The 23,930-nt window shown below is 44.9% G+C and overlaps 1 protein-coding gene across 2 annotated transcripts in view; it reads right to left on the bottom strand.

Annotated features, from left to right (window-relative positions):
• Nucleotides 1–23,930, bottom strand: part of PBDC1 (polysaccharide biosynthesis domain containing 1) — a 418,787-nt gene that overhangs the window by 363,838 nt on the left and 31,019 nt on the right. Inside the window, exons 5-6 of one of the 2 annotated variants that reach the window (XM_081080888.1) lie at nt 15,947–16,058; nt 14,124–14,610 (exon numbers count right to left, since the gene is read on the bottom strand). The exons of the other annotated variant lie outside the window; for it this stretch is intronic. Coding sequence (XP_080937014.1) covers nt 14,426–14,610; nt 15,947–16,058 — 297 coding nt within the window. The 3' untranslated portion in view covers nt 14,124–14,425. Of the gene's footprint in view, nt 1–14,123; nt 14,611–15,946; nt 16,059–23,930 lie in introns of those variants that run through there. 2 annotated transcript variants of the gene reach the window in all.

The raw sequence follows: 23,930 nt of genomic DNA, 5'->3' as shown, positions 1-23,930 counted from the left end.
TACCGTGGGCTTTTCTTGTTGCTCCCTTTCTAACTCTTTGAGTTGCAGGGTTAGATAATTTATGACTAGTTTTTTTTGTTTTTTGAGGTACGCCTGTAGAACTATGAACTTCCCTCTCAGGACTGCTTTCATTGTGTCCCATAGATTTTGGATGGTTGTGTTTTCATTGTCTTTGGATTCCAGGATGCTTTTCATTTCTTCTTTGATCTCTCTGCTAACCCACTCATTGCTTAATAGCACGCTATTTAGCCTCCAAGTATTGGATTTTTTTTTCAATGTTTTCATTGTAGTTGATTTCTGGTTTGATGCCATTGTGATCTGAGAAGATGCTTGATATGATTTCTATTCTCTTGACTTTGAAGAGACTTTGCCTGTGTCCTAATATGTGGTCTATCTTTGAAAATGTCCCATGTGCACTGGAGAAGAATGTATATTCTGTAGCTTTGGAATGAAATATTCTGAAGATGTCAATTAAGTTCATCTGATCTAGTGAGTCATTTAGGATTGCTGTTTCTTTGCTGATTTTTGTTTAGAGGATTTATCCAGTGGTGTCAGTGGGGTATTAAAGTCCCCTACCAATACTGCATTGCTATCGAACTCTCCCTTGATATCTTCCAGAAGTTATTTTATGTATTTGGGTTCCCCTGTATTCAGTGCATAAATGTTTACCAGAGCTATACATTCTTGTTGAATTGCTCCATTTACTATTATGTAGTGGCCTTCCTTATCTCTTGTTATGGCCTTTACTTTGAGGTCTATTTTGTCAGATGTAAGTATTGCAATCCCAGCTTTATTCTCATTTCCATTTGCCTGAAAAATTTCTTTCCATCCCTTCACTCTCAGCCTGTATGAATCCTTTGTTCTGAGGTGGGTCTCTTACAGACAGCAAATATATGGGTCATGTTTTTTTATACATTCAGCTACCCTGTGTCTTTTGATTGGAGCAATTAATCCATTTACATTTAATGTTATTATTGAAAAGTACTTGTTTGTGGTCAGTTTTATTCTTAACTAGGGGCCTGGTGCACAAAATTCGTGCACTGGGGTCAGGGGTCCCCTAGCCCAGCCTGCCCCTCTCACATACTGGGAGCCCTCAGGGGATGTCCTAGTGAGGACTTAGGCCTGATCACTGCTCCCCTTGGGGAGGGGGCCTCAGCCGCAGTCAGGCCTCCCTTTTGGGGAGGTGACCAGGCTGATCAGGGGAAGGAACCAGCCCCATCACCCCGCTGCTGCAGCCACTGCCAGTCACTGCAGCCAGCAAGGTTTTTTTCATTAACATGGACTCCAGTCCATTCACCATGAAAAAATGACAACTTTCTTTAGGCATTTTCAAGATGTGTCTTTCATATAATAATAATTTATTTATTATTATTATTTTATCCTCACATGAGGATATGTTTCCATTGATTTTTAGAGAATGTGGAAGAGAAAGGGAAAGACAGAGAGAAACATCAAAGTGAGAGGAACACTTTGTTTGATTGGTTGCCTCCTGCATGAGCCCTGACCTGCATGCCCCTAGTCAGAATTGAACCCAGACCCTGCCATCGGCAGGCCAAGGCATTATCCACTGAGCCAAACCGGCTAGGGCAGGATATGACATTTCTTAGCCCTCCAGCAGCGGACCTTTGTTTTTTTCACCAGGAATGTGGTGGAAAAACCCTAGATCACCGTTTTGGATTCTTATTACCCAAGTTACTAAGAATATTACCGGTGGCATACAGGGAGCTTAGTCAATGAGTGTTCAGAAAAGGTGTTTCCTCTGTAGTTCACACCAATCGCTGTCTTGGCACCCCTGGCCCAGGCCTGACGCCTCTGGCCCAGAATTCAGGCCTGGGCACGGGACCCCCATCACCCCTGATCACCAGCTCCGCCCCCCGACGAGGCCTGATGCCTCTGGCCAAGGCTTCTGGCCTGGGCAGGGACCCCATCTCCCCCCCATCACTGGCTCCGCCCCCCACCCCCTGCCCAGGCCTGACACCTCTGGCGCATGTGTCAGGCCTGAGCAGGGGACCCCCATCTCCCTCCGATCGCCAGATCAACCCCTCACCCAGGCCTGACGCCTTGACCAGAGATATCGACACCCATCACACTCCAATAGCCGGATCAGCCCCTAGCCCAGGCCTGATGCCTCAGCCAGAGGAGTCAACCTCCATCACCCTCCGATCACCAGATTGGCCCCTTGCCCAGGCCTGACGCCTCCGCCAGAGGTGTCAGGCCTGGACAGGGTACCCCCACCTCCCCCCAATCACTGGCTTCTGGGCGAATTCTGGGCAGCTTCTGGGGCCAGCCTGTGGACCACATTGGATCCAATCACTGGCAGCAGGAAGGCAGCTTCTGGGGTGACACATGGGGGCATGGATGGTGGCTCTCGCGCTAGCGGCTGCGCGGTCCAACCCTGCCTGCAGTATGCAAATTAGCTGACATCTTTGTTGGCAGTTAATTTGCATATAATGCTGATTAGCCCAAAGGAGGCATAGCGAAGGTATGGTCAATTACCATGTTTGTCTATTATTAGATAGGCTGTTTGTGTTTCTTCTTGTCTTTCTGTTTCTTCTTTTTACAGCAGTCCCTTTAGCATTTCTTGCATTGCTGGCTTGGTGGTAATAAACTCTCTTAGCCTTTTTTTGCCTGTGAAGCTCCTGATTCCACCTTCAATTTTGAATGATAGCCTTGCTGGGTATAGTATTCTTGGATTCATTCCCTTGCTTTGCATCACTTTGTATTTTTCATTCCATTCCCTTCTTGCCTGGTGTGTTTCTGTTGAGAAGTCAGCTGATATTTTAATAGGAGATCCCTTGTAGCGAACTATCTGTCTCTCTCCGGCAGCCTTTAAGATTCTTACTTTGTCGATGATGTCTGCCAATTTAATTATGATGTGTCTTGGTGTTGGTCTTTTGGGGTTCATCTTGTTTGGCACTCTATGTGCTTCTTGGACTTGTGTAGTTTTTTCTTGCCAGTATCAGGGAAGTTTTCTGTCATTATTTCTTCAAACAGGTTTTCTATTCCTTGCTTTTCCTCCTCTCCCTCTGGCACCCCTACTAAGCAAATGTTGTGTCGTTTTGCATTGTCCCAAAGCTCCCTTAGGGTCTACTCTTGCTTTTTAGGTTTTTTTTTTTTTTCAGTTGTTCCTCTGTTTGTGTGTTTTTTCCTACGTTGTCTTCTAATTCGCTGATGCGGTCCTCAGCCTCTTCTAGTCTGCTGTTTAAGCCTTCAATTGTGTTCTTTATTGCAGCTATGTCGTTCTTCATTTTTCTTGGTTCCATTTCATGTTGGTGACATTCTCATTCAGCTCCTTATAATTCTCATTGAGTTGTGTGTATTTGTCATCCAGCAATTTGAGCATCCTTATAACTATTACTCTGAATTCTTTCTCCAATAAGTTAGTAGCCTCCATTTCATTTAACTCCCTTTCTGGTGATTTCTCTTTTTCTTCCCTTTCTGGATTGCTCTTTTGTCTTCCCATGTTTTGCTGTAATGTTTTAATTGTAGTTCCGATTGTTTTGCTACCCAGTTTCTTTAAGGTGTGGTGCTACTGGTGTGACCTCTCAGGTCTCCTGGGTTTGGTAGTCTAGTGTAGCTCTCTACTTGAGCTATTTGGGTTCTCTTGATGTAGGCCTGTGAGCTAGAAAGGCACAACAGAGGTGACTAGAAGTCAGCAGCCATGGAAGGGGTGTCCCAATTTTTGCTGTCTCGTGCCCTTGGTTGAAATCACGCGTGCCCTGCGGGGACTCACAATGGCACCCAGGAATCGTCTGTTGGGGCGGTAGGGCTCCGGAGGCCTGCGTTCTGGAAAGGCATGACTGGGATGTCCAGAGTTCTGTAGTTGTGGGGTGGGCAGACTTAGCTTTTGCTGCTGCCTCTGTGGTTGGATACACGCGATCCCAGCGGCAGTTCACAGGGGCACCTATAGTTTGTTTGCCAGTAGGGTGTACTGACACACTCTGAAGGGCCCTGGCACTGAAGCCACTGGATTGCAGTATCTGTGGGCAGGTATCCCAGAAGAGGGAATTCAGCGTTTCTACAGCCCAGCACTGCACTCCTGTTTATTTAAGTATGTGACCAGCGGAGCTCACAGCAGGGCCACAGGGCTGCCTGTGGACATTGTTCTTGGGAGACCTGCATGCTGGAAAAGCATGCAACTTTAGTGTCCAGAGTTCTTCAGCTGTGGGGAAGGGAAACTCAGTTTTTGTTGATGCACCTGTGGTGGATAGGCACGTGTTCCCAGTGATGGCACACAGGAGCACCCGCAGTGAGTTTGCTAGCGCAGGTGCACTGAAGAACTCTGAAGGGCCCTGGCATGCTTAATCGAGGCGTCTTTGAGCAGGTATCCAAGATGGGTGAATTCAGAATTTCTACTGCCCCAGGGGAGTACGTCCCTATTAGTCCAAGATTAGACCCAGCAGAGGCTCACTGCAGCTTCCCAAAGTGACCTGTGTATAGACGGGCTCAGGGGGAATGAGCAACTGTGGCAGTGCAGTTCGCCGGCGCTGAGCTCTGACGCATTCTGAGGAGCCCTGGCACTGAAGGGCCCTGGTGCTGAAATTGCACAGCTGGGTGTGTGTGGGCAGTTATCCAGTCAAAAGGAATTCAGAATTTCTACTGGGGGGCAGTGCGCCTGTGTTTGCACAAAATCACACCCAGCTGGGGCTCTCTAGACTCCTAAGAGAAGTCTATGGAGTGGTGTGCCTCGGAGACCTGTGCACTGGAGACGCACGAATGCGGATGTCTGCTGCTGGGGAGGGGGAGGCTACACTTACTGCTGCAGGCGCAATACACCTTCGGAGGTGGAGATCTCAGGGTCTGCGAGTCTGCGGGTGTGGCAGGAGGATTTGGGGTGGAGTGGCTGCTGGGTCACGGGCAGTGTCCCAGGCCTGTGTGGGTGGTGGTGTTGATGAGTTCCTAGAAGAGGCCACTCTCCCCTTTAAGATGGCGTGGGCTCTGTGCCCACGTCCTGCAGACCAGGGAGTGCCCACAGCGGTGGTAGTCTCTCCCTGTCCCAGGGAGCCTGGTCTGCCAGCATGTGCTGTTCCTGCCGGATTTAACTGTCTCTTACTCACTCACACACACAACACACACATCCACTCATTCTTTCATCCCCTCACTCACTCACTTCCTATCCCTCGCCTCTGTCCTGCCAGCCACCAATTTTTTTCCTGAATTTTTGTTGGCATTTTTATAGACCAATAATAAATTCATAGAAAGAGAAATTAGAAAAATAACAGAGACAGAGCTGCCTCAAACTGATTGTCAAACTGCAGCGGGAAGGCCAGGGAGGGTTGGGGGGCAGGAGGGAGGGGGGTAAGAGATCAACCGAAGGACTTGTATGCATGCATATAAGCATAACCAATGGACATAAGACACTGGGGGGTAGGGGAGACCAGGGGATTGTCAAGGGTGGGGGGAAAAAAAGGCCACATATGTAATACCCTTTATAATACTTTAAGCAATAAAACAATAAAGAAAAAAGAAAAATAATGCCATTTACCACATCAAAAAATTAATATACTCAGAAACAAACTTAACCAAGAAGGTAAAAGACCTGTACTCGGAAAACTATAGAACATTGAAAAATTGAGATAGAAGATGTAAACATGTGGAAAAATATACCCTGTTCATGGATTGGTAGAAGCTACATCATTAGAATGTCCATACTATGCAAACAATATATAGATTCAATACAATCTCTATTAAAATGCCAGTGGCATTCTTCATACACCTAGAACAAACACTCCAAAAATTCATATGCAACCAAAAAAAGACCCCATATAGCTGTAGCAACCTGAGAAAGAAGAACTAAATTGGATGGATCACAAGACCAGATATCAAAACATACTACAAAGCCACTATAAGAAAAACAGCCTGGTACTGGCACAATAACAGACAAATAGATCAATGGAACACAGTAGGGAACCCAGAAATCAACTCAAGCCATTATGCTCAATTAATCTTTAATAAAGGAGGCAGAGCATACAATGGAGTGAAGACAGTCTCTTCAATAAATGGTGTTGGAATAATTGGACAGCTGCATGTAAAAAAAAAAAAAAATGAAACTAATTCAGACGTTCTCCCAGGACCAAACTGGAGTAACAGCTAAAATACAAAAAAAAACTATCCTGAATAATCAACGGAAGACTAGCTGGAGAGAACCCTGATAACCAAGAACTGAAAGAACGTCACCATACAGACTGGTAGGAGGGATGGAGGCATGAAAGGGCTGACCAGGCTTCCACAGACAGCAACTAAAGTTCCAGAGAGATTGCTCAGCTGTGGGCGGATGCCACTGAGAACTCTGGGGTCTAATCCCCAAGCTGGGCTGCCCCACAGAGGGCATCAAAACTGAGAAGTGTACCCATATAACATCTGGCTTTGAAAAGCAGCAGGGTTGCTGTCATCCAGGGAGAAACAGTTGGAAATGCAGACCCCATCTAAAAAGGCCAATGCACAAGTTTCCTGTGGGGACACTCACCTGTGCTGCGGCAGAGGGAAGGCAGAGTGGACTGGATCTGTGTAAGCAGAAATCAGGATAGGGGGCTCTGAGGTTAGATCTCAGAAAGCAGACACCCCAGTTTCCTGTGCTAAGTCACTCACTCATGCTGCGGGGGTCATCTTTCTCACCCATACAATTGCTATACCAGGGGCTCGGCCTGGGGGGAAGACAGTTACTAATCATATTGGAAAACACCTTGCCCCAAAGTGCAGAGTTTCTGAGAACCATTAAGAGACTGAGAGTAACAATTAGCCTCCAGGCAGAAGCAACTGCTCCACCCTGTTGAAAACAACTCTTGCCACACTGTGGACAATTGCCTGAGGGCAATTCAGAATGAATCCTAACAGTCTATTGGCAGAGATGCTCTCTGGAAGATTTTAGCCTCTGCCTAATCTAATTAGCCAGAAACAGCATTTGACACTGTTCTGCGCCAGAGATTGAGAGGCATAGTAGATATACCTCATAGAGTCACAAACCAAAAAAGGCAGTCAAAAGGAGGACACAAAGAAACAACCCACAAATGAAAGAACAAGAAAATTCTCCAGAAGAGATAAATAAAATTGAGGTAAGAAACTTATCTGATATAGAGTTCAGAATAATAATGGTAAAGATGCTCAACATCATGAGAAAAGGTATAGTAACTATGAAAAAAGAAGAGTCAGAAATAAAGAATGATATAGCACAAATAAAGAAAACATTGGAAGGAATACACAGCAGATTAGGGGAAGCTGAGGATCAAATCAGTGAATTAGAAGACAGAATTGAAAAAATAATTCAATCAGAGAGCCAAAAAGAAAAAAACAATTAAAAAACAGGAGAGCTTAAAGGAGCTGTGGTAAGCCATGAAATGTAATAGTATTCACATTTTAAGTACCCAGACGAGGCCGAAAGGGATAAATAGATAGAGAAATAGAAATAATGGTAGAAAACTTTTCTAACTTGGTAAAGGAAAAATTTATACAAGTTCAGGAGGCACAGAGAATCCCAAGCAAGAAGAACGTAAACAGGCCCACACCCAGACACATCATCATTTAAATGCCAAGACTAAAGACAAAGAGAATCTTAAAAGCAGCAAGAGAAAAGCAAATTGTTACCTACAAAGGAGCTACATAAGGCTGACACCTGCTTTATCATCAGAAATTCTACAGGCCAGAAGGAAATGGCATGAAGTACCCAAGGTAACGGAAAGGAAGGATTTGAAGGGAGAGATAGACAACAATATAGTCATTTTGGGGGAATTTAACAACCTGCTGACTTCACTGGATAGATCTGCCAGACAAAAACTTAACAAAAGTGACTCTAAAGGACACACTGATCAGAGGGATTTAATTGACACTTATAGAACATTTGACCCCAAATCTGCAGAATATACATTCTTCTCAAGTGGACATGGGTCATTCACAAAGATAGACCACATGTTAGGACACAAAACAGGTCTCTAAAAGTTCAAGAAGACTGAAATCATATCAAGCATCTTCTCAGATCACAGTGGAATGAAATTAGAAATCAACAACAGTAAAAAAAAAAACTAAAACATTCAAACACATGGAGCCTAAATAGCATGTTATTGAACAATGAATGGGTTGCCAACAAGATCAAGAAAGAAATCAAAAAATTCCTGGAAAGAAAATGAAAATAAACATACAACAACCCAAAATCTCTGGGACACAGCTAAAGCAGTCCCGAGAGGAAAATTCAGAGATCTATAAGCCTTCCTCAGAAAACAAGAAATATTAATAATAAAGTATTTAACCCTAAAACTTAGAGAACTAGAAAAAGAACAACAAGAAAAGCCCAAAGTAGAACAAAGGGGGGGAAAAAGATTAGAGCAGAAATAAATGACATGGAGGCTTTTTTTAAGAAACCAATACAAATAATCAATGAAATGAAGAGCTGGTTCTTCAAAAGGATAAACAAGATTGATGAACCATTAGAAAGAATCATCAAGAAACAAATGGGGGAAAAGGAGACATATGTAATACTTTAAACAATAAAGAATTTAAATTTAAAAAAAAAGAATCATCAAGAAACAAAGAGGACCCAAAAAAATAAAATCAGACACAAAAGCAGAGAAGTAACTACTGACACCACAGAAATACAAAGGATTGTAAGAAAATTCTATAAACAACTATATGCCAACAAGCTGAACAATGTGGATGAAATGGACAAATTCTCACAAAAATACAATCTCCTGCAATTCTCCAGAGGGTAATCTCAATCTGTTGAAAGATTCTCATTCCTACAAACAACCCAATTAAAAAATTGGCAAAGGACCTAAATAGACACTTCTCCAAAGTGGATACACAGAGGGCCAAGAGACATATGAAAAAATGCTCAAAGTCACCAATCATCAGAGAGATGCAAATTAAAATGACAATGAGGTATCACCTCACACCTATCAGAATGGCTACCATCAACAAATCAACAAATGAGAAGTAATGGAGAGGATGTGGAGAAAAGGGAACCCTAGTGCAGTGGTGGTGGGACTGCAGACTGGTGCAGCTAGTATGGAGTTTTCTCAAAAAATTAAATATGGAACTGCCATTTGACCCAGTGATCCCACTTCTAGGATTATATCCTAAGAAACCCAAAACACTAATCAGAAAGAATATATGCACCTCTATGTACATAGCAGCACAGTCACAATAGCTAAGATCTGGAAACAGCCCAAGTGCCCATCAGTAGATGAGTGGATAAAAAAGCTATGGTACATCGATACCATGGAATACTATGCATCAGTAAAAAAGAATAATTTCTTACCCTTTGAGAGCATGGAAGGACTTGTAGAAGAGCATGGTAAGTGAAATAAGTCAGTCAGAGAAAAACAAGTATCACATGATCTCACTCATAGGTGGAATCTAAGTAACAAACTGATGAATGGAAGTGGATCAAGAGACATGGAAGCATGGAACAGAGTGCAAAATCTTGAAGGAAAGGTGGGGAAGGGTGGGTGCATCAGAGGTAATCAACCAATCACCTTGTAGGCATATATGCATTGCATATGGACACAGACAATGGGGTGGTGAGGGCCTGAGCAGGGGGCGGAGGTGGGGTGGAGGTGGGGTGGAGGGGATCAAAGGAGGGGGGGAAGGGGAACATATGTAATACTTTCAACAATAAAGAATTATTTTAAAAATTAAAAATAAATAATTTTTTAAAATTTAAAAAAGAATTTTAAAAAGATCAAAAGAGGATAAATATATTAATAATAAAACAGCAAAATGTTCACACCTATCAGCAATTACTTTAAATGTAAATGGATTAAATGCTTCAATCAAATGATATAGGATAGTGACTGGATGCAAAACAAGACCTATATATATGCTGTCTACAAGAGACCCACTTCAGATTGAAAGTCACACACAGACTGAAAGTGGAGGAATAAAAAAGATATTTCATATAAACAGAAACAAAAAAACCTTGGGCAGCAACATTTATATGGGAGAAAATACCCTATAAAACAAAGGCTATAACAAGAGACAAGAACCCAGAAATTCCACTTCTGGGTATTTATCCAAAGAAACACAAAAGACTAAATAAAACAAAACAAAACATATATGCATCCGTATGTTCATTGCAGCATTATTTGCCATAGTGAAGATATGGAAGTAACCCAAGTGTCCATCAATAGATGAATGAATAGCCCTGGCTGGTGTTGCTCAGTTGTTGCACACTGAAGGGTCTCGGGTTCGATTTCCAGACAAGGGCACACACCTGGGTTTCAGGTTCTCACATCGACATTTCTCTCTCTCTCTCTCTCTCTCTCTCTCTCTCTCTCTCTCTCTCTCTCCTTCTTTCTCTCCCTCCCTCCCTCCCTTCCACTCTCTATGAAAAGTAATAGACAAACCATCCTCAAGTGAATATAAAAAAAATTTGTTCGCCCAGCTGGCATGGTTCAGTGATTGAGCATCAACCTATGAATCAGGAGTTCACTGTTCAATTCCCACTCAGGGAACATGCCCAGGTTGGATGATCAATCCCCAGTGTGGAGCATGCAGGAGTCAGCCAACCAATGATTCTCTCTTATCATTGATGTGTCTATCTCTCTCTCCCTCTCCCTTCCTCTCTGAAGTAAAAAAATATATATTAAAAGTAGATGAATAAAGAAGCGTCCCATCTTATCTAATAAAGGAATATGCTAATTGACCCTCACGCTGTCACAAAGATTGTGGCGCCCACAGCCAATAAGGAGGAAATATGCTAATTATCACCCCACCCTCAAAGATGGTAGTGCCCACAGCCAAAAGATGGCTGGCAGGGGAGGGCAGCTGTGGGCGACCAGGCCAGCAGAGGGCAGTTGTGGGCAACCAGGCCAGCAGGGGAGGGCAGTTGTGGGCGAATGGGTCGGCAGAGGGCAGTTGTGGGCAACCAGGCCTGCAGGGGAGAGCAGTTGGGGGCAACAGGGCCGGCAGAGGAGGGCAATTGGGGGTGACCAGGCTGGCAGGGGAGGGCAGTTGGGGACGACCAGGCTGGAAGGGGAGGGCAGTGGGGGCGACCGGGCCAGCAGGGGTGGGCAATTGGGGGTTTTCGGGCCAGCAGGAGAGGGCAGTTGGGGGCAATCGGGCCAGCAAGGGAGCAGTTAGGTGTTGTTCAGGCTGGCAGGGGAGTAGTTAGTGGTGATCAGGCTGGCAGGCAGAAGCGGTTAGGGGCAAGCCTGTGGGATCGGGCCTAAACTGGCAGTCAGACATCACCTGAGGGGTCCCATATTGGAGATGGCGCAGGCTGGGCTGAGGGACAGCCCCCAGTGCACAAATTTCGTGCACCAGGCCTCTAATATTATATATAGTGGAATATTACTCAGCCATAAAAAATTAAACATTGCTACCTACAATAAGTATGGATCTAGGGGTGATTGTGCTAACAAAATAAGTCACACAGAAAAAAAACAAATACCATATGATTTCACATATATGTGGGATCTAAAGAAAAAAATTAATGAACAAACAAAACATACACAAACTCAGGTACAGAGAACATTTTGATGGTTGCTAGATGGCAGCGGGGCTAGGAGAATGGGTGAAAAAGTGGAAGAGATTAAGAAGTACAAATTGGTAGTTACAAAAATCATGGGGATGTGGGGTACAGCACATGGAATCTATCCTATCTAATAAAAGAGAAACATGGAAATTGGCGTATATCCGCTACCCTTCCCATTGGCTAATCAGCGAGATATGTAAATTAACTGCCAGCCAAGATGGCGGTCAGCAGCCAGGCAGCTTGAAACTAACATGAGGCTTGCTTGCTTCAGTGACGAAGGACTCCAACGTTATCCGCCTGCCGCTGCTGGGCTCTGAGCTACTAAGAAACATTGTTATAAATACAGAAGCTAAACAAAACCCCAGAAACCTCTTTCAGTCAGCCGGGATCTCAGAGCTGGAGTCACAACAAAGTTTCAAATACAGAAAGTAAACAAAGCCAGAAGCCTGCTTTCAGCAGCGAGGTCTCACACCTAAAGCCGGCTCTCAGCTCCAGTGACAGCCATAAATCCAAGAATAAAAAAAAAAAAGGAAAAGAGGAGCGGTAGGGAGCTTCAGTCACCTGCCAGCCTGAAAACGGCCCTCAGCCCCTCACACAGAATGGCCAGGCACCCCAGTGGGGACACCCACCCTGAAGGGGGTGTGACCAGATGCAAACAGCCATCATCGCCTCATCCAGGCTGGCCAGGCACCCAAGCGGGACCCCCACCCTGATCCAGGACACCCTTCAGGGCAAACCAGCCGGCCCCTACCCGTGCACCAGGCCTCTATCCTATGTAGTAAAAGGGTAATATGCCTCCCAGCACCGGGATCAGCGGAGCCACGAGGCCTCCTGGAACCGGGATCAGTGTGACAGGGGGCAGCACCCAAACCGCCTGATCGCCCTGTGGCTCTGTGTATGACAGGGGGCGGGGCCACAACCTCCCTATCAGCCCTGCTCTGTGCCTGATAGGGGGGGAGCTCCCCAACCCCCTGATCGCCCTGCGGCTCTGTGTGTGACAGGCTGCGTGCGGCGCCCCAACCCCCTGATCGGCCCTGCTCTGTGTGTGACAGGGTGCAGCACCCCAAGCCCCCCCCCCCCCAGAGGCCCTACTCTGCATGTGACAGGGTAGGGCCATAACCTCCCCATCGGCCCTGCCTTGAGTGTGACAGGGTACGGCGCCCCAACCCCCTGATCCGCCCTGCTCTGTGTGTGACAGGGTACGGAGCCCCAACACCCCTGATGGGCCCTGCTCTGTTAGTGACAGGGGGCAGTGCCCCAACCCCCTGATTGGCCCTGCTCTGTGCGTGACAGGGGGTGGTGCCACAACCTCCCCATTGACCCTGCCTTGAGTGTGACAGGGGGCGATGCCCAAACCCTCCAATCAGCCCTACCCTGAGCGTGACTGAGGGTGGCATCGCAACCTCCCGATCCCCCCTGCTCTGTGCATGACAGGGGGCGGCGCTCCAAATCCCCAATCAGCCCTGCTCTGAGCCCGACCAGGGGCTGCACCTAGGGATTGGGCCTGCCCTCTGCCACCTGGGAGCAGGCCTAAGCCAGCAGGTCGATAACTCCCAAGGGATCCCAGACTGCAAGAGGGCACAGGCCAGGCTGAGGGACCCACCTCCCCCTGAGTGCACAAATTTTTGTGTACCGGGCCTCTAGTATATATAAAAGCCTAAGCAACCATCAAAACTGAAACAACTGAAAGGACGACCAAACAGGCTATATGGGGCAACCAGGGGTTAGTGAGGACCGACCAAATGACTGAGCAGCAGACAGCATGGGGCGACCAGGTCGGCAGGGGGGTTAGTGAGGGATGACCAAACGACCGAGCAGCAGGCTGCGTGGGGCGACCAGGCCAGCAGGGGGGGTTAGTGAGGGACGACCAAACAACTGAGCAGTAAGCTGTGTGGGGCGAACAGGCTGGTGGGGGGGGAGGGGACAGTGAGGGGCGACCAGGCCAGCAGAGGGGGGCAGAGAGGGGCAACCAAGCTGACAGGGGGGCAGTTTGGGGGCAACCAGGCTGGCATGGGGGGCAGTAAGAGGCAACCAGGCCAGCGGCAGAGGCAGTTAAGGGAGACCAGACTGGCGAGGGGGGAGGCAGTTGGGGGCGACCAGGCTGGCAGGGGGGGCACTTGGGGGTGACCAGGCCAGCAACGGGGGCAGTTAGGGACAATCAGGCAGGCAGGTGAGCAGTTAGGAGCCAGTAGTCCCAGATTGTGAGAGGGATATCCGACTGCCAGTTTAGGGCCCATCTCCAGGATCAGGCCTAAACCGGCAGTCGGACCAGTCAATCCCCAGAATCAGGCCTAAACTGGCAGTCAGACATCCCCCAAGGGGTCCCGGATTGGAGAGGGTGCAGGATGGGCTGAGGGGACCACCCCCCACTGCACGAATTTCATGCACTGGGCCTCTAGTATAGTCTATAATAATGTAATGGCTATGTATGGTAACAGATGAGTGCTGGACTTGTCTGAGTGATTGCTACGTAAATTATATAACTGTCTGATCATTGTGTTGTGCACCTGAAACTAATATGGTATTGTATGTTGACTGTAATTAAAAAAAAATTTAAATAGAAACAAGCATAGATCATTTTATATATGCTATGGCATAGAGATTAAGGTGTCAAAAATTTTTAAATACCTTTTAAAATTTAATCAGCTATAGACAGTCATAAGAACCAAAATAAATTTATTTACAAAATTTCGTACTTGACCAGTGAAGAATCAAGAAAAAATATACCAAGAAACAATGAACTATGACCCCACAAATAGTCTTTAAGCCAGTTCATACAACACAACAACCAGAGCAGCTCCTAATAATTAGGCTTAAAAAAAATATCCTTCTGCATGTCCTTGAATTGAACAAGAACATACATTTGACCACAGGATCTGTATAAGTAACATCACGGTACTTGTAGAATCAGTTGAGTCATAGTCTCTACAGTATTATTCCCTTTCTACCTTACATAGATGTTTAATCATGTTTGTTGATTCCTTTGTTGGCTTCTTTTTCTTTTTCTCCTCCTTTGTTGGTTTTCTCTTCTTCTCCTCTGTTGGCTCCTTTCTCTTCTTCTTTGTCTTGAACACTGGTGTAAACTACTTTGTTATGGCCTTCCCGGTTCCGAGCAATTTCAATGGCAAAAAATTGTATCCTGGGGGCTGGGAAGTAAATAGAATTTATTATTTTCCTGGTCACAGTTTCTCTAAACATACTGGAAATCGATTGACAAAACTGAACTAACATGCAAAGTATTCAAATATAATCATAATTTTCAGAGATGTGAAATTCTAACCCTATAAAAAATAAGGCTAAAAATACTTAACTATCTTATCTCACAGTTATACAAGAATTAACCACGTGATCTTTTTAAAAAACACGTTTTATTGATTTCAGAGAGGAAAGGAGAAGAGATAGAAACATCGATGATGAAAGAGAATCATTGATTGGCTGCCTGCTGCACGCCCACACCTCACCCCTACCAGGGATTGAGCCTGAAACTTGGGCATGTACCCTAACCAGGAATCAAACCGTTACCTCCTGGTTCATAGGTCATTGCTCAACACCTGAGTCACAGCAGCCAGAGAGTAACATAATCTTTAAAGATATCTATACATATAAAAAGCTAACATGCTAAGTGTCCTTCCCTACATCTGGGCAATGACGTCACATAGCAACGCCGGCTTCCTCTCCCTAGCTACAACTAGCCTCCTTAGTTTCTTCAGCCCAGGAACATGACTTGCTTTATAACCAGGTGAAAACACTTTACACTGTAACCAAATGTCTGTGAAGCATTTTCCTGTGCCTCATCTCATTTGATCCACACAGAAGTCCTGGAGTAGGCAGATAGGAGACTCAGCGGAGTCCTATTTTCTTTTCATTAGCCGGAAAATGGAGATTTAGAAAGCTTAGAAACTTAACCCGATTGAAAAGAAGAAATGGTGGACCATGAAAATGACTTCAGGTTTTCTCACTGTGCAGAATATAGTCAAACACTGCTGCAGTAAAATATTTTACCCTTTGTTCTCCCTGAGTGATCTACAGTGATAATCTGCTTCATGTTGATATTTACTGCTGTGTTGCTGACAATGACCTGAAAGAGAAGTTGGGGTGCTTCACTGGGCTCGAAAAAGTTTAGCTAAATCAGAAAGCAGGTCTAATTTAGCAAGTTTGTTCTATATCTATAAAAGGCTAAGTTGACTTGCGCATGCATGATACATATAAAGCTCTCACTGGCACCAATCCACCATGTGTGATTCCATCTGTCATTGTCAATCGTAAATTTGGTTGACACTTCTATTAAAGAGAAAGGGCGAATAGCGATAATAAAATATTTATTATCATTAATTTCCATTCCATGTGCACGAATTTGTGCACTGGGCCACTAGTAACAAATAAGATGAGCCCCAAATTAACCATCTCTATAAACTATTCATCAGTAAAATCAGATCTTCTATTCACCTTATACAGAAACAATTCCAGAGGAAATAAACTCACCAAAGATAGTGTTTTCCTCAGTGTAGCCTTGAGAACAATCCAGTCGCAGCAAAGTACCATAGTTGAAGTCTTCTATAACCCCATCAAACTTCAAACAAAATGGCCTCCACTTCTAAAAAAGGCAAAAAAGATGCCTCACCTGAATAATCCACCACAGACAGGCTGGACAGGTCCCTGGTAAACAAGGGAGGACAGTGGAAACTGCAAGAGCGGAAGCGAAAATGGGCTCTCCAAGCTCCCGCAAACAGCAATTGAAGTGACAGAGAGATATCTCATCTATTTGGAGTCGTCACTAAAAACTCTGAGGTCTAGAATGTGCTGTTTGGAGAGAAACCAAGATGGCAGCATAGGTAAAAACCTGAAATTGCTGCCTCATACAACCATTTCAAAAATACAAATAAAAGACAAAACGAACATCATCCAAAACTACAGGAAGGCTGACTGAGTGGAAATTCTACAACTAGAAGGAAAGAGAAAAGCACACTGAGACTCAGAGGAGGTGCAGAAGGAAAGTGCAGCGGTATGGAGGCACACATGGAAAGGGCTGACAACTGAGGAGGCGGTTGTCTTTTTCAATCGGGAGGGAGTCAAAAGCTCCTGACTGCTCTAAACTCCAGTTCCGGACGAGTCAATGAGGACCCAGACTCATACGGGGAGAAACTGAACTGTCTGGCAGTGGGCGGAACTCGAGGGCGGCTTTCTCTCAGAGGTGCTTGCAGCGATTACCACAGAACACTGAGACCCAGGTTCTCTTAGGGCAGGGTTGAGGATCAGCCATAGCTGTTTGCCCCACCCTGTTGATTCCCTAAGACCCCGCCCCAACCAAGCTGTGCACAAAGGCTTTTGCATATGAATGCCCTGGCCCTTTGGAATCTGAAAATTACCTAACAAACTGCAGCTGGGTCAGAGAGACCTAGAACACCCAAAAGGAGGCCCAAGGCCCCACAGAAGCTTGCATTGCTTCACAACTGGGCCTCATCTGGGCACCTCCAAACCCCAAACAAGAAAGGGGAATCTGCAAATCTCTTCGTAGCTCCTGCTGGGTAGCCTCAGGCAGAGGTTAAATTAGCACCTCCTTAGATCCAAGAGCCAGTGTACCCAGTGGTCAGAGTGGGACCATGCAGACTACAACTCCTCAGATCCATAAGGGACACACTCAGGGGGCAGACTCAGTGAGCACCAAAGCCCCACTGAAGCAAGTCTTGCCCCATAATGCTGTCTCCAGCACAGAAGCTCTCCCACAGCCAATTGGCCTGGAGGTCAATTCCTCAAAGTGATACCTACAACAATCAAGGATAACTACAACAAGACTGTGCACACAGCCCACAAGGGGGTGCACCAAGAGTGTCCACCTCAGGTAATTGCGGAGGCTGAGCCACTGGGCCCTATAGGACACCTAGCACAGAAAGCCACTCTATCAACACAGGGAAGCATAAAAAATGCAAAGACAAATAAACAGGTCACAAATGACAGAACTGGAGGAAAGTAAACACCTGGATATAGAGTTCAAAACCACACATAAGGTTTTTCAAGAATTTTCTAGAAACCACCAATAAATTTAGTGAGATCCTCAATAAATCTAGTGAGAAACTCAAGGATATGAAAAAGGACCAACTAGAAATTAAGCATACACTGACTGAAATAAAGAATATTATACAGAGATCCAACAGCAGACTAGAGGATTTCAAGAATCAAGTCAAAGATTTGAAATATGAAGAAGCAAAAAACACCCAACTGGAAAAACAAAAAGAAAAAATAATCCATAAATATGAAGATAGTGTAAGATGCCTCTGGGACAACTTCAAGTGTACCAACATCCGAATTATGGGGGTGCCAGAAGAAGAGAGAGAGCAAGATATTGAAAACCTACTTGAAGAAATAGTGACAGAAAACTTCACCTACCTGGTGAAAGAAATAGACTTACAAGTCCAAGAAGGGCAGAGAAGCCCAAACAAAAGGAATCCAAAGAGGACCACACCAAGACACATCATAATTAAAATGCCAAGAGCAAAAGACAAAGAGAGAATCTTAAAAGCAGTAAGAGAAAAACAGTCAGTTACCTACAAGGGAGTACCCATAAGATTGTCAGATGATTTCTCAATAGAAACTATGCAGGCCAGAAGGGAGTGGCAAGAAATATTCAAAGTGATGAATAGCAAGAACCTACAACCAAGATTACTTCACCCAGCAAAGCTATCATTTAGAATTGAAGGTCAGATAGAGCTTCACAGATAAGGCAGAGGGTGGGGTGGGAACTGGGTGGAAGGGAACTATAGGGGGAAAAAAGAGGAACAACTGTAATAATCTGAACAATAAAGATTTAATTAAAAAAAAAAATTCTGAGGTCTAAAACCCAAGCTGCATCCCCCAGCATACAGCACCAGCACTGAGAAAAGTGCCCACATAACATTAGGCTGTGAAAAATATTAGGGTTGCTGTCTGCCAGGGAGAGTCAGGCACCCTCTTAAACGGCCAAAGCACAAAATTTTGTGTGCAGCCAATAGAGCAGTGGTTCTCAACCTGTGGGTCGCGACGCCTTTGGCGGTCGAACGACCCTTTCACAGGGGTAGCCTAAGACCATCCTGCATATCATATATTTACATTACAATTCATAACAGTAGCAACATTACAGTTATGAAGTAGCAACGAAAAGAATTTTATGGTTGGGTCACAAAATGAGGAACTGTACTTAAAGGGCCAGAAAGTTGAGAACCACTGCAGTAGAGGGAGGACAGAGTGGACAGGAGCTGTGTGATCAGAGGCCAGGGATGGGGCACACACCTCAGTTTCCTATGCTGAGTCATTCTCTCACACTGTGGAGGACATCTTTGTCAGGCAGACCTTTGCCATCCAGGAAGTTTTTGCCTTGGGGGGGGGGGGGGGGATACAGTTACTGCACCCTATTGAAAAACCCCTTGCTCCACACTCTGGAGTTTATGAGGACCATTAAGAGACTAAGAATAACAATTAGCTCCAGGCAGAAGCAATTAACACATCCTGTTGGAAAACTTCTCACCCCACTTGTGGACCATTGCCTGAGGCTACTTGACAGAATCCCATCAGTCTGCAGGCCGAGGCAGGTCTCAGGAGGCTTTGAGTCTTTGCCTAATCTAATTAGTCAGAAACAGTTTGACACTGTCCTGCACTAGAGATTGGGAGGCGTAGCATAACTACCTAATACACAGTCACAAATCCAGAGAGCCAACATAGGGAGATAAAAAAAACAACCACCAAGAAGAAAGAATTCTTCAGAAGAGCTAAATGAAATGCAGATAAGAAATTTATTAGACATAGAGCTCAGAATAATGATGGCAAAGATGATCAATGGCATAATAAAAGATATAATAACTGTGCGGAATGATATAGCACTAGTAAAGAACATAACGGAACGGAAACACAGCAGAATATGGGAAGCCAAGGATCAGATGAATGAAATGGAAGATAGGGTAGAAAAAAATCATACAGAGAACTAAAAAGAAAAAACAATTAAACAACAGTATGTGTTAAGGGAGCAGTGGTTAAACATGAAACTTAACAGTACTTGGATAATAAGTTGCCAGAAGGAATGAAAGTGAGGAAGGAATAGAGAACATGTTCGATGAAATGAAGGCAGACAACTTCCTTAATCTGGTGAAGGAAAAAGAAACAAAAGTTCAGAAGGCAGAGAGAGTCCCAAGTAAGACAAACTCTAACCCAGCCATGCCCAGGCACATCATCAATTAAATGCCAAAAATTAAAGACAAAGAGAGAATCTTAGAGACAGCGAGAGAAAAGCAATATGATACCTATAAAGGAGCTCCCATAAGACTGACACCTGATTTCTCATAAGAAACTCGACAGGCCACTCTCACAGCCAGTTGGCCTGGAGGTCAAATCTCCCCCAGTATTACCTACAACAATCGAGGATTAACTACAACAAGACTGCGCACAAAGACCACAAGGGGGTGCACCAAGAAAGCATAAAAAATGTGGAGACAAAGAAACAGGACACAAATGACAGAAATGGAAGATATAGAGTTCAAAACCACACTTTTAAGGTCTCTCAAGAACTGTCTAGAAGCTGCCGATAAACTTAGTAAGGCCCTCGAAAAGACTGGTGAGACTGCCGATAAATACAGTGAGATCCTCAAGAAATCTATTGAGACCCTCGATGTTGTGATAAAGAACCAACTAGAAATTAAGCATACACTGACTGAAATAAAGAATATTATACAGACTCCCAACAGCAGACCAGAGGAGTGCAAGAATCAAGTCAAAGATTTGAACTGAGAAGAGGCAAAAAACACCCAACCGGAAAAGCAAAATGAAAAAAGAATCCTAAAATACGAAGATAGTGTAAGGAGCCTCTGGGACAGCTTCAAGCGTACCAACATCAGAATTATAGGGGTGCCAGAAGAAGAGAGAGAGCAAGATATTGAAAACCTATTTGAAGAAATAATGACAGAAAACTTCCCCTACCTGGTGAAAGAAATAGACTTACAAGTCCAGGAAGCACAGAGAACCCCAAACAAAAGGAATCCAAAGAGGACCACACCAAGACACATCATAATTAAAATGCCAAGAGCAAAAGACAAAGAGAATCTTAAAAGCAGCAAGACAAAGAAACTCAGTTACCTACAAGGGAATACCCATACAACTGTCAGCTGATTTCTCAACAGAAACTTTCAAAGCCAGAAGGGAGTGGCAAGAAATATTCAAAGTGATGACTACTATGAAACTACAACCAAGATTACTTTATCCAGCAAAGCTATCATTCTGAATTGAAGGTCAGATAAAGAGCTTCACAGATAAGGAAAAGCTAAAGGAGTTCATCACCACCAAACCAGTATTATATGAAATGCTGAAAGGTATCCTTTAAGAAGAGGAAGAAGAAGAAAAAAGTAAAGATACAAATTATGAACAACAAATCCACATCTATCAACAAGTGAATCTAAGAATCAAGTGAATAAATAATCTGATGAACAGAATGAACTGGTGATTAAAATAGAATCAGGGACATAGAAAGGGAATGGACTGACTATTCTTGGGGGGGAAAGGGGTGTGGGAGATGCAGAAAGAGACTGGACAGAAATCGTGCACCTATGGATAAGGACAGTGGGTGGGGAGTGAGGGCGGAGGGTGGGGTGGGAACTGGGAGGAGGGGAGTTATGGGGGGAAAAAAGAGGAACAAATGCAATAATCTGAACAATAAAGCTTTAATTAAAAAAAGAAAAAACAAGCACCAAAAAAAAAAAAGAAAGAAAGAAAGAAAAAAGAAACTCTACAGGCCAGAAGGGAATGGCATAAAGTACTCCAGGTAATGGAAAGCAAGGATCTGAAACAAAGATTACTATGTCCAGGAAGGCTATCATTCAAAATAGATGGTGACATAAAGAGCTTCCCAGACAAAAAAGGCTAAAGGAGTTTATCACCATCAAGTCAGCATTAAAAGAATTGCTAAAGGGACTCCTATATTGAGAAGAAATAGAGAGAGAAACCTAGGTATACAGAATTAAAATGGCAATAAATCAGCACCTACCAATAATAACTTTAAATGTAAATGGATTAAATGTTCCAATCAGAGACTTCCAAAATGGCGACCAGCAGGAACGTAGGGAGGGAGAGAGTGTGAGAGCGCAAGGAAGTGATAGAGGAGTGTGTGGACGCGTGTGGTGTGTGTGTATGAGCTAGGGACAGTTAGATTCTGCAGGTCTTCTAAGGGGCTGCTAAACCGGGCAGTCTTAGGCGGTGGAGTCCCGCTCCCTGAGCGGACACTCCTGGGCGGCCAGCACAGTCACGGCAACCATGCCATCTTGGGAAACAGAGCTGCTTGAGACTACGATCCTGGCCTCAGCACCACCTAGTCTGATCTCAGACGCATACCAGGACCCTGCAGCCACGGGGGAAAGAGACCTGCAACCACAGCTACAGACCTGCGGACACCAAAAGTTCAGAAATCCCCGCGGCAGATCCGTGAGTAACAGAGCTCATCACCCCTTTCCGCAGGTTTTCAGGCAGCGCCAGAGTAACTAACTGATAGACCCACCCCTTGCAGGGCCTCAGCGCTCCAGGAACTTTAGCCTGGAAGTGTGAGAGCACCTTGGAACTGATCCTACGTGCTCTGCCAGCTTCTGAGCCCTGGGCTGGGAGCAAATGCTCAAACCCTAGGAACTGAGCCTAGGCGCACTGCAGGCTTCTGAGCCCTGGGCTGGAAGCAAACGCGCGAACCCCAGGAACTGAGCCTAGGCGCACAACCGGCTTCTGAGCCCAGGGTTGGGAGCAAATGCACGAACCCCAGGAACTGAGCCTAGGCGCACTGCTGGCTTCTGAGCCCTGGGCTGGGAGCAATCGTGCGAACACCGAGAATTTGTCCCACATACCACAGGCCCAGGGACCCCGATTCTCTGGGAAGGTGGCAGCACCAAGCACCAGTGACTTCACTGTGTTTCTTTTCACCTGCACCTGAGATCCTCATTTCCTGTGCATTCATACTAAGAGCTCATACTAAGAGCCAGTAAATCCAATTCCTGGTGCAAGGGCACACAGGGACCCTGATTCTCAAGGCAAGGTCACGCGAAGCAACAGAGACTCTGATACTGGATTCTGGGGAACTCTGACTCCTGGTGCAGGCTAGGGGGCTCTGGTTTTCAACACGCTTCAGGGGGGTCTCTGTTTCAGCACAGTGCAGGCAGGGTCCCTGACTCTAAGGTCGTGTACGAGGCCACATTGAGCACTGAAAACACTGACTCTGAGCGAGCCTGGTTCCCACCAACGCGTAACAACCGCACATCTTAGTGTCAGAGCTCTTCAGTGACACTAGGGTGGTGGGAGGCTCCCACTGCACACGTCCCAGGCCCACGCAACTCGACGTTTGAACCATCGGGAGATAATCAGAATGAAGAGACGAAACAAACCCAGAGGAAAGACAATGAGGAGTCACCAAGAAAGGACATTAATGAAGTTGAAGCATGCAACATGACAGAAAAAGAATTCAGAATAATGGTTGTACAATTCATTCACCGGATGGATGAGGAAATCAACAACCTATGCAAGAATCAGGAAGAAATGAAAAGTGATATAGCTACAATCAAAAACACCATGGAAATCTTCAACAGCAGACTAGAAGAAGCAGAGGACCGAATTAGTGAATTAGAAGATAAGGCAGAGAAACAAGATCAATCTGAACAGCAACTGGAGAAAAAAATTAAAAAGCAGGAGGAGAGCCTAAGGGAGCTTCGGGACAACATGAAACGAAGTAACATACGCATAATAGGGCTGCAAGAAGGACAAGAAGAGCAGCAAGGATTAGAAAATCTATTTGAAGAAATAATGTCAGAAAACTTCCCTGATACGGGGAAGAAAAAAGTTACACAAGTACAGAGAGTCCCAGGCAAGATGAACACCAAAAGACCCAACCAAGACACCTCATAATAACGATGGCAAATGTACAAGACAAAGACAGAATCTTAAAGGCTGCAAGAGAGAAACAGAGAGTTACCTACAAAGGATCCCCCATCAGATTATCAAATGATTTCTCAACAGAAATACATCAGGCCAGAAAAGAATGGACAGAAATTTAGAAAGTGATGCAAAGCAAAGGACTGAATCCAAGAATACTCTATCCAGCAAGGCTATCATTCAAAATTGGAGGGGAAATAAGAAGCTTCACAGACAAAAAAAAGGCTAAAGGAGTTTATCACCACCAAGCCAGCAATGCAAGAAATGCTAAAGAGACTGGTGTAAAAAGAAGAACTAAAAAGCCCAGAAAGAAAACAGCCACACACACACAAAAAAATTGAAATGGCTACAAACAAGTACCTTTCAATAAGAACTTTAAATGTAAATGGAATAAATGGTCCAATCAAAAGACATCGAGTGGCTGAATGGATAAAAAAAACATGACCCATATATTTGCTGTCTACAAGAGACCCACCTCATTAGAAGGGACTCACACAGACTGAAAGTGAAGGGATGTAAAAATATCTTTCAGGAAAATGGAAATGAA

Source organism: Myotis nattereri, assembly GCF_964212035.1.
Source record: "Myotis nattereri genome assembly, chromosome: X".
NCBI lineage: Eukaryota > Metazoa > Chordata > Mammalia > Chiroptera > Vespertilionidae > Myotis > Myotis nattereri.
Note: the sequence above shows the minus strand (reverse complement) of the source record. Positions and strands in the feature narration are given on the sequence as shown.